The 12032-nt window shown below is 42.3% G+C and overlaps 1 protein-coding gene across 1 annotated transcript in view; it reads left to right on the forward strand.

The window, feature by feature from the left end:
- The window catches only part of SH3GL2 (SH3 domain containing GRB2 like 2, endophilin A1), a 160803-nt gene that overhangs the window by 124553 nt on the left and 24218 nt on the right, over nucleotides 1-12032 (forward strand). The window contains exons 3-4 of the mRNA XM_044286483.1: nucleotides 2925-2997; nucleotides 9337-9480. Coding sequence (XP_044142418.1) covers nucleotides 2925-2997; nucleotides 9337-9480 — 217 coding nt within the window. The remainder of the gene's footprint in view (nucleotides 1-2924; nucleotides 2998-9336; nucleotides 9481-12032) is intronic.

Here is a 12032-nt window from a genome sequence, read left to right on the forward strand (position 1 = left end):
TGTCACCACTGCCAGCTAGTCAGTGGCCTCTGTGGTGACCTGTGCAGGAACGGCTCATGACAGAGGTTGTTGCTGAGGCCATTGATTGACCAGCTGTGTTGTGCATGTAGACTGCATGTCACATTTCCCATTTCTGGTCCATTGGATCTGGTAACTCACGTAACCAAGTCATACAAGATGATGGCTTCTTCCACGGGTTGGTTGGTATCTTCCAGCTGTGTTGTGAATCTGCACTTCTATTGATAACCAGGTATCAACCAATTATTCCTCCTGGCTGGAAAAAGAGGGTTAACGAGGATGAATTCTACTTGTAGAAAACCCTATCAGTACTGCCCTAAAAAGGATGCCCCACAATCAGTATCTAACCCTGAATACCCTTGCAAAGAGAGAACCATGGTGCACTCAGGTCAGCTCACCTGTTCCCACGTGAAAATCTGCATGTTTGATCCAACTAGGACTAGATCCAGCACCCTCTTAAAGTCTTTGTCGGCAGCACATAGGAAAAGGTTAAAATAATAAAACAAAATTTCTTATGCGTTTCAAGTGAACAGTTATAGGATACTAGAGTGGCTGTGCACTCGAAATGCGTATGTGATTTTGATTTTAACCTTGTCCTATGTCCTGACAAAATGATGACTAAAGAATTTTAACAGATTTACTGATACCTGACTTTGTTTTTCCTAAATAACCTTGGCGAATCGTAGGTCGCGTGCACAAATAGATTATATTGAAGTATACATGAAAAGTTGTGTTTGGCTGTAGAGGTTCACCAAGGAACCTCAGTGAAGTCAACTAAAGGGCAGAAAAATCACTCTTTAGCCCATCTAGATAAATATAGTCCTGATGCCTGCTCATCCAATGAGGATGTACCATTTGTTAACATACCCGACGTGGCATGCTTCACAGTTTATTCAGAGCACCTACTATATTTGTGAAGTGTGGTGCACATTCTCTTTGAATAAATATATCAGTATAATGCAAACAGTGTAGAGCACTGTGGAGTGATACTTTTAACAGCATAGCATGCCGGCAGTTAGATTCCAGGCTATGGAGACCGTCACACCAATATTTGAGATGTGATAAAGTAATTTTTGCAACTGGTTCTCAACTGTTTGTCTGCTGCAGCCTGTGGTCTTATACTGTACATTGCAGGCTGCACAGTCAGAGTGACATCCAACAGACAAGCTGTCAGCTCACTCTGTACCGCTTATTTATTAGCTTTATAACCCAATAAAATAGTAAGTTAAATAAATAAAAAAATATCCACTTAAAGGGTTTCTGTCATCAGAAAAATGGACATTAACCTGGCTGACATTAATGATGTGCTAATGTCAGCTGAACATAACTATATTAGTCCCATGTCACTATGTGCCACCGTTATTTAGAAAAACTAACTTTTCTAATATGCAAATTAGCCTCTAGGAGCAGGGGGGGGGGGGGTGGGCGTTGCACCTGCTCCTAGAGGCTCCGTTCGCTTACCTCTTTCCACGCCCTTCGACACTTGATTGACAGGGCTAGCGTTGGTCTCCTGTCTGCCGGGGAAATCTCGCGCCTGCACCGTCCTGTTCAGTGCTCGGCGCAGGCGCAGTGAGGAAAGAATGTTTCTTTGCCGACAGCCAGCTTCCTCACTGCGCTGAATACGTTGCAGTGAGGAAGCTGGCTGTCGGCGACCGTCCTTCCCTCACTGCGCCGAATACTGAACGGGATGGCGCAGGCGTAAGATTTCGCCGGCAGACAGGAGACCAACGCTGGCCTGGCCCTGTCAATCAAGTGTCGAAGGGCGTGGAAAGAGGTAAGCGCACGGAGCCTCTAGGAGCAGGTGCAACACCCTTCCTGCTCCTAGGGGCTCATTTGCATATTACAAAAGTTTGTTTTTCTAAATAACGGCGGCACATAGTGACATGGGACTAATATAGTTATGTTCAGCGGACATTAGCACATCGCTAATGTCAGCCAGGTTAATGCCCATTTTTCTGATGACAGAAACCCTTTAAAAGATCATTGAGGCAAGCAGAGACCAGGCTTGCAGAGTTGACAGACTGCTCGACAGACACATTTTACTCTGTACTGGAATCAGCAGCCTGCAGGGTATCAGAACACTTGCAGGCTGCAGAATCTTTACTCAAAAGCAGTCACAAAAATTATTTTTATAATATCATAGATGCAATTCAATAAAAAGAAATGAATGCAAAGGTGTCCATAGCTGAAGGATATTGGATCTTTGAACAGTAATATGTAATAAAAACAGGCGTTTGATCTTCCTATATAACACTTATTTGGTTTATATAACTTTGGGTGTTTTCTTGAATCTTAGTCTATAAATTCACGGTTGGTAATGTTCTTTTATTTTAAAGATACTTTTTCCCCCACGTTTATTAAATAGTTCACATTCTCTATATCTCGTCCGAACCCTTTGAACCTTGAGATCCCCCTACCTTCCTCCCCTTTTTCTTGACTCTCCATTTGATAAGTGCTAGGAAATCGGTCTCTGGAATAGGTGCCTTATTCTCTAGGCTTCTGTGGCCCATGGCAATGTGTCATGCCTTCTTTTTTTCCTCCCTGTTGAATTAGTCAGCTAAGCGCATCAAGGCCCGAAGGGTAAGACTGCGTGTACACAAGACTATACATCATCATCAAAAATCTCCTAACTGGGTTCCGGTGTAATTGTACATTATGTATCAGTGCTGATTTTTCATAATGTACATTCTGGATTATTAGATTATGGAAGGAATCTGCTGCAAATGTTATGTTGGTGTGTATGATCAGTTCACTCATCATAGATTTATGAAGGATAGCTTGGGCATCTGTTACTGCGTATGAAAAAGTAAATGTGCATACTAAATGCTGTTTTAAAAATATATACATTTTAGTTTCAGTCTTTTGATAAAAGTAAAAATTATTTTTATTTCCTTGTTTGATTATAGAAAGTTGATGTGACCAGTAGAGCGATCATTGAAATAATGACCAAGTCAATAGAATATCTTCAGCCCAATCCAGGTAATATTTTTCGAACTATAATGCACAGAATAGGTGATAAATGTTTGATTTGTTGGGCCCCACCAATCACTACAACAAGGGTCCCAAGCCGTCCTCGCCTCCTCACTGCACATCTGCTGACAGACAACCTAGTACAGCGCATGGCTCTCTCTTTTGCTCCCATAGACATCTGTAGTGATCCTGTAGATTTCAAAGAAGCCTTGTCAGCAGTATCGACCTGATCAAACCACGCATACTGCATTGTAGGATTAATTCAAATGGCACAAATCCATAGAAAACGCAGTGTACATAGTGCTTCGGTGCATGGAGAATCATTGACTAGCCCCTTGGTGCACCTCAGCTACTCCATTTTCCACACCCCACTCCCCTTGACTGTCAGGGCCAGGCATCAGCATTCTCACCTGACTCTAGTAGTAGTGCGGCGCCAGGTGCCACAGTTTTGGGGCATGCGCAGTAAGCTTCTGTTTAGCTGAACAGAGTTATTGCACATGCACTGAAATTGTACACTCCTGCAGGGTCAGACGAGCGGCTTCAGATACCTGGTCCTGTCGAGCTGAAGGGTGCATGGAGAACACAGTAGCTGAGGTGCACTGATCAGCTAGGGCCACCTCTCAGTGCCTGGTTTAATAGAGTTGATACTGCCGACAGGGCCACTTTAAAGGGAGTCTGTCACCTCCGTATGGCCATATACAGTGCTTACATGGCTCTGTAGCACACCTATACAGGATTGTAACGGTACCTTTCTTCTTTTCTTTAGACGTGCACAAGCAGGAAAAAAGGAGTTTAATTCATATGCAAATGAGCACTCGCAAGTGCCCAGGGGCGGCGTCCAGTCTCTGTCTTTGCCTGCCCTCCAAGTCTCTTGCCTCATCGATAGGTCCGGACTTGGAGTGCGGGCAAAGGCAGAGACTGGGGAGCAGTAAAGTGAGAAGAAGGCAGAGCAGCCTGGGCTCCTACACACTGAACGCCGCCCCTGGGCACTTGCGAGTGCTCATTTGCATATGAATTAAACTCCTTTTTTCCTGCTTGTGCAAGTCTAAAGTAAAGAACAAAGGTACCGCTACAATCCTGTATAGGTGTGCTACAGAGCCATGTAAGCACTGTATATGGCCATATGGAGGTGACAGACTCCCTTTAACTGAATAAAAAGTATTTAAAGAGGTACTTCAGTTTTTTTGAATATTTTTAAGTTATACACATTTGTAATAGGTAGATTTAGTATTTTAGTATACTTTTTGTTTCAGCACATTGAGAGGCTGAAAATCTCCGCCGGTCATGTGATGATCAGACTGATTGTTACATTACAGTTCTCAGAACTCTCAACATGTCATGTGCCTGTGTCATAATCGCGTGACCAAGACAAACTTTCAGCCACTGGATGTAAGCGAGAAGGTTTCTATTCAGTGACAAGCAGAGATCTTGCAAATGCTGAACTATAGAAACACAAGCTATAAAAAAAAATAAAAAAAAAACACATGAAGGGAATTCGGACCCAAAAAAAGTCACAAAATAGGACCTAGCGACTCACTCCAGTTTTGAAAACTGCGTGGGTGCAGTGGCGTTGCCAGAGGGGGCCACGGCCCCCCCTACATCATGCTGTGCGTCCCAACTATAATGCCCCCCAAGTGAGCCGCCGCAGTCGGGCACAGGGAGATGAGCGCTTCCATTGCGCTCATCTCCATAGTAATCTGCCGGTGCAGCAGCGGTGCAGGGGAGGGAGAGGCGTGTCCCTTCCCCTTCCTCTGATAGGCTGCCGGCCTAGCGCCAGCAGCCTATCGGAGGCCGTCGCAGGCGGCACAATGACGTCATCGCGCCGCCTGAGCCATACAGTGCGGGACATAGGCCGGAAGAGGCCTGCATCGCATCGCTGACATGGAGGTAAGTATAAGTGTGTGTGTTTTTTTTTTTTTTTACAATAGTTTTACAGGCACATTGGGGGGGGGGGGGGGCTCTTGTTACTGGCGCATTGGGGGGCTTATTGGTGGCACATATAGGGGGCTTATTACTGGCACATATAGGGGGCTTATTACTGGCACATATGGGGGGCTTATTACAATTCTGGCACGTATGGGGTGCTTATTACTGGCACGTGATGGGGGGGCTTGTTACTGGCACGTGATGGGGCACTTGTTACTGGCACGTTATTGGGGGCACATATTACTGGCACGTTATTGGTAGGCACTATAGGGGCATCTACTGAGGCCACAAAGAAGGGGTATTTTATATGGGGGGGCTCTGTACAGTAGCATTTTATACTGGGACATATGGGGGGTACTATGGGGAAGGGGGGGAGAGGAGTACTATGGAGTCATCTACGGGGGGCACGAAGAAGGGGTATTTTATACTTGCAAATTATGAGGGACACTGATAGGGCATCTACTGGGGCACTATATATGGGGCATTTTATACTGGTACATTATAGGGGGCACTAGGAGGAAGGGGGGAGAGGAGCACTATGGGGGCATTTACTGGGGGCACTATATAGGGGTATTTTATACTGGCACATTATGGGGGACATTAGCTCAACTGGGGGCATTACAAGGGGATATTTTTTGCATGGTCACATTTATAAGGAGAATTATTTCTCCTGGGGGAGGGTATTATGGTGGGCTTTATTACTCCCCCATGGTATGACCCCCTAGTAGCAGCATCGGCCTCTCCCTGCTCTGCTATCCCTCTGCCCCTTCTCCAAATCCTTATTATGAAATATTTCTCATTAGGATAAAACACAACATCAGCTCCGCCGAGCCCCCGGCCAAAGTGTTGAAGTGGCGTCCGAGATCCCCAAGGGCCAAGCCAAGTAACTGTAAGTTTTCATGTGAAATATGTATACACATATAGCATACACTGTGCCAGACAATGTACAGTATACCGCTACACTGTGCCCCACAATGTACAGTATACCGCTACACTGTGCCCCACAATGTACAGTATACCGCTACACTGTGCCCCACAATGTACAGTATACCGCTACACTGTGCCCCACAATGTACAGTATACCGCTACACTGTGCCCCACAATGTACAGTATACCGCTACACTGTGCCCCACAATGTACAGTATACCGCTACACTGTGTAGTCTGTTCCATAAGCACCCTTGTTCTGTGGCAGCGGACAGAAAATAATCTGGAAGTGCCCCTCCCGAGACCAGGCTCTGGATCCGCCACTGGTCTAGACCGCTCACAGGAGTGTACATTTCTTCTAAACTGTAATCTGCATCCTCTGACCTGCAAAAATCAGCGCTCGCTCGGTAACAACTAACAGGCAGGACCTGTAGGCTGTAGCCTGGCCCTGTTACCCAAGCTAGCCGAGTGGTGTAAGGTTAAGGTACTAGTAGAGATGAGCGGCCGCTTAATCCTGATTAAAGTTAAGGTTACTGCAGGTAATGGATTACAGTTTAGAAATGTCAAATGTACACTCCTGTGAGCGGCGGGGAGGGGGATCTGTGGATGACACTATTATGGAGGGGGATCTGTGGATGACACATATAGCATAAGATGCTATATCAGGTATGTGTCATCCACAGATCCCCCAATCCTATAAAAGTGTCATCCACAGGCAGCTAGGACATGTTGAAATCTTGGGGATTATTTATTTTATTTTTTTAAACCACAGACAGCAGGACTTTTCTTCCCTGTTGCGCTTTTTGGTATTGGGTAAAGTATTGCAGCATTTCTAAGCGTACTTGTGTAAATGTATCGTTGTTATAGCTGCCCCCCCTACTTTTGTCCTTGCCCCAGTGTGCCCCCCCAGAATTTGAAAGCTAGAGACGCCACTGCGTGGGTGGGTGGTTTTGGTTAGCCATGTTAAATTAGTTTCACTCGATTTATCACTGAGACTTTTTAAAAGTCCCAAAAATAAAAAAAAGTTGCAAACTCTCTCCAGTACAAGGGTGGCATAGGGAAACTGGAGCAGCATTCCTAGACAAAAGTGTTAGGTTTAAAGATGCCCCAAATTTAACAAACCCTATGCAGCGATTCATAAATCTGGTGCAAAGTACTCAAGAAAAGTGACTTCAAATATTATTTTCATGATAGATTACCGCCATAGTTTTTCATTAACCCTTTAAGAACCACCCACTGTCCCTGGTCATTGTTGATTTGGAAGAAGATTGCTTCTGTGAGCACTCCTGCTCTATGAATGCACTGTAACTAACGGCTTCGGTTCTTAGTCTGGGTTCACGTCACGTTCTTCTCATTCGTTAAAGGTGTATGTTAAACGGATGCCTCTGACTGATGCCATACAGTGGCATCTGTTCACCATAGAGTTCCATAGTAAAAAAAAAAATGCATTCTTTTTTTTACCAGACTCTGCAGGATACAAGAACTCGTTCTGCTGCGTTTTTTAATATCTTTTTTTTTTCTAACGTATACGTCAGACGGAGGAAAAAAAACGTGGTGTGAAACGACCCTTAGAGCAGCCTTTTGCGTAACAGCCAGGATCGGAGGTAGCTCCAATCCCAACTCTTAACCCTTTGATTGCCACATTCTGTGACCGCATCATGATCAAAGGGTATTTCCCCCTCTAATTGGGTCCCATTGATCTGACTGGAAGCTGAATTCTGGAGTCAGCCTTGGGGACCTAGAAAGGACCCCAGGACTGTAAGGTCAGTAATCTTGCTGTTACGGCACACTAGTGTTGCACTAACCACAGCCTGTGCCATAGAGACGCATGAGGTCATTAATCAAACTAGTGTAAAGGAGCGGTCAAAAATAAAAAGGAGGAATCTGATGGGCTGCTATGGGCAACTAAGCCAGTTCTACTTTACACCAGTTTGATAAATGACCCCAACAGAGCGTAATGTATTAACATACAGGAGTATCCTAAAACATTATAAATGCAAAATAATTTTGTAATTCCTAGGATTATAACATTTTAAATTAGAGTTTGCAGAATAATAAATGAGCAGTTATTTTTCTGAGAATTTAATTGTACCTATTTTAATGTAAAAGCAAAAAAACTACACTTATTAGGTATCCACATGACCTAAATAATATGAACAACTCATATAACATGTTATTCAGTGTGAAATATGTACAGTGTATACAATAAAGTAAATAATGCAGTGTCAAAAGTTTTTTTAATTTTTTTTTCTATATTTGCAACCTAAAAATATAATATTTTCTGAATATCAGTGGCGACCAGCTAAAGCAGAGCGTTGGGGTCCCAGTATTTATAAGCTGCATCTCCACCTCCCTTCCTGCACATGATTGACTGTTTTCTTCCTACTGTGTATAGGAAGTGGCATGGGGGGCACATGGCAGCTGGGTACTCATGAATACGAGGACCCCCGAGTGTGTTCATTACATTGAGCACATTCCAGCACTCATGTTCACCTGAAGCTGCTCACCACTGAGATAAAAAAAATAATAATACTGAACAGAAAAAAGTATGTGACCCTGTGTTTGAGCCAGAGTATCCTGTTCTTCGAGAGGTCAGAAAAAACCTGGTGAGAGATTTCCTTTAAATAATGAATAATATTTAAGTATTTTAAAACATCTTGGGCTACTTTCACACCAGCGTTTTTACTGGATCCGTCATGTATCAGCAAAAGCGCTTCTATTAATGATAATACAACCGTCTGTATCTGTTATGAACGGATCCGGTTGTATTACCTGTAACATAGCCAAGACGGATCCGTCATGAACACCATGGAAAATCAATAGGGAACGGATACGTTTTTTATTGTGTCAGAGAAAACGGATCCGTCCCCATTGACTTACATTGAGTCAGGGGGGATCCGTCTTGCTCCGCACCACATCACAGACAGAAAAAACGCTGCTTTCAGCGTTATTCTGTCCTCAATGGGGACACAACCAAACGGAACAAAATGCATTTTGGTGCATTCGGTTTCGTCCAGTTCAGTTTTGTCCCCATTGACAATGAATGGGGACAAAACAGAAGCGTTTCCCCACCACTATTGCGGAAAGGGAAAGCGCAAGTATGAAAGTAGCCTTAGTCCACATTTAACGTTGTATTTGCAGCTTTGTTTTGCATATTTTACTCTTAAATAATGTGTAATCTGCTGTGTGGCATATTTCCTAAGGATTTGCACCAGAATTTAGGACCATTTGCTCAGCGCACTTCAGTTTGTAAAAAGTGACTTAGAGCATTTATCAGTTGCTGTAAAAAAATAATATGGAAAAAATAGTCATAAATTTGTCGCAATATAAACCAATAACAGCTGATTTAAATTACACCATTTTTGGTAAATGTAGGCCCTTGTCTCTCTGCAGTTCATGGGTTATTCCTGAAAACGCACAAACATTGAAGGTACAGAGGATATACAGTACTTATCTAATACATTCTCTAAACTTTTTTTTTTTTTTTTTTGTACAGCCTCTCGAGCTAAACTCAGTATGATTAATACAATGTCAAAGATTCGGGGTCAAGAAAAGGGACCTGGATACCCGCAAGCTGAAGCCTTGCTATCAGAAGCAATGCTAAAATATGGGAGAGAAATTGGAGATGAGACAAATTTTGGTAAGTTATTTCATGTTACGTTGCACTGCCACTTGCTATGACTTATTACTTTTTGTCCTTTTATTATAATTTATTAACCTTATTGTTGAAACTCAAAATGTGATTACAAGTTTCCAGGGTTAAAAACTAGAATAAAAAAAACACTATGTGCTGGCAATACTGCTGCATAGATATGTAAAGTAGACATAGTCATTATTGTGGCATTGCAAAGACCAAAGAAGATCCATCAGCCGAAGTGCATCTGTCAGCATGATAAAATCTGTTAAACTAGTTAAAATGCCTGGTAAGGTTGATCCTACTGAGTAAAACAATGCTTCTTTTATGTTCCTCCTTTGTGCTGTTCATGAGAAAAAGCGTATTACTAATATGAAAATTAGGTCTTCGGTACACTGAGAAACACCAGATCTGCTCCCCTCGGCATTTAGAGCCTCTCCACCTATTCCCCTTGATTGACAGGCCCAGACGAGATGTCTTGTATCTGTGCCATGGATTACACTATTGGTGCCTTTGCAGTACATCTGCTTCCCCAGCACCCCAGAAAACAACTGTGCGTGCACCATTAACACCATCCTTCACACTGAAGAGGAGATGCTTGACTTTGTTAGGTGAAGAATTACTTTGAGGCATGCACAGTAGTCACTTGCAATCCTAGGAAGCATAGAATGATGCAGGGTTGGGGGGAGTGACTGTAAATGCAGGGAGGAAGAGCTCTGGTGTTCCAAGTATTCTTTAATGTGCCAAAAACCCAATTTACATATGAATGAGAATATTGTTTTTAAGAAATGTTGCAACGTAGGAACAATGTGGTATCATTTTTATCAGCAGGACAAACCCAACAAGGGGTGACAGATGCTCTTTAAAGGGGTTCTCCTGGAATTGAGAAAATAAAAATACTTAAACATTGCTTTATTATAAATATATTCTCAAATTCCTTTCATTATTTATAATGGGTCATTTTGTCTAGGGAGCAATGATCAGGGGAAACAAAATGGCCGCCATCCTATTGGTACACACAACACCTGTCCTAATCACACAGGAGAACAAGTTACTTCACAACACTGAGATAAAGAGCTCCCTCATCCTCCTCTCTGCTCTACTGGTCAGTAATTATGATCTTGAATACAGCGGATAAGAACTTTAGCCGAATCTCTGGGAAATTTAGTACAGAGAGAATGGACAGGGCAGACTGTGGATGTGTTAATAGAGACTGCATACAAATGCAGCTGCTCATTAGACACCCCAGCACCATAATCCTCTCATGTCTCCTCATCTCCATTCCCCAGAGATTCACCTGTATTCAGGATCATAATCCCTGACAAGTAGAGCAGAGAGGAGGATGAGGCAGCTCTTTACCTCAGTGCTGTGAAGTAGCTTCTCTTTCTGGATGATAAGGACAGATTTTGTGTGTACTAATAGGAAGGCGGCCATTTTGTTTCTCCTAATCATTGCTCCCTAGACAAAACGAGCCATTATAACTAATGAAAGGTATTTGGGAATATATTTATCATAAAGTAATATTTTAAATATTTTCATTTTCTTAATTCCCAGAGAACCCATTTAAGAGGACATGTCAGCACTCCCAATATGTGTATTTAAGAAGTAATTGCGTTTCTATGAAATAACCGTTCTGGATCATCTTTTCTTCATAATTCTGCATTGTGCCATTCCTCCGTTATTCCACTTGAATATTTATGAATAAGTTGACAGCTGTGTATTACAGTTCAACTAGTCAAAGGTGGTCAATTTTATACATAAATGTCTAGGAGGGATAACAGAATTATTTAATGAAAAATACAGTGGTGTCAGAGATGACAGGTCCTCTCTAAACCCAATTTCCAAGTTATCTAATCTTAATTTAAAGGGATTTCATGAGATTAAAATAAACTTTAGTCTAGAAACAGCATCACTCTTGTCCAGCACATTTCAGGTGACAGCTCATGGAGTATATAGTAGCACTGCTTTTGGTAGAAAGCATCCATGTTTTGCTAATCTTGCTCAACTTCTTTGTAGTAGGTTCTAATTTTGTAGTAGCTTCTAAATCTTTTCTAATTCATGTTAACATAATATGTGCTGTAGTATATATAAGAATAAAATGGGATGCTACTGGGCCTACCAAGGATATCCAACTTTAGCTGCTTTATTTATTTATCTGCTTTATTCTTTTTAACAGTTTAGCTTTCATCTTTTTTTAAGCTGAATGTGTTTTTAGTAGTTGGTTCCTCTAAAGCCAGTTCCATAGCTCACCACTGTATAAACCAACAGTGCTTCTATTTATCTAAAACATTCATCTTTACAAAAGATGTAATGGAATTTTTTAGCTTTAGATCCGGTCTCTTCACATTGTGTCCTGAAATGAATTCATAATGAAAGATTACAATAGATGGACCCCAGCAGGAGAGGTTAAATGAAATCTGCCCCTAGGAAATGAGAAGTCCCAGTAACATAAGTTTGTAAGGCAGAAAAAAGACCTACGTCCTTCCAGTTCAACCTATCATCCTGCAAATTTGATCCACCAACCCTCTGTGGTAAGTGATAAGTATGTCCACTTTGAG

The sequence above is a fragment of the Bufo gargarizans genome, chromosome 1 (genome assembly GCF_014858855.1).
Source record: "Bufo gargarizans isolate SCDJY-AF-19 chromosome 1, ASM1485885v1, whole genome shotgun sequence".
NCBI classification, from domain to species: domain Eukaryota; kingdom Metazoa; phylum Chordata; class Amphibia; order Anura; family Bufonidae; genus Bufo; species Bufo gargarizans.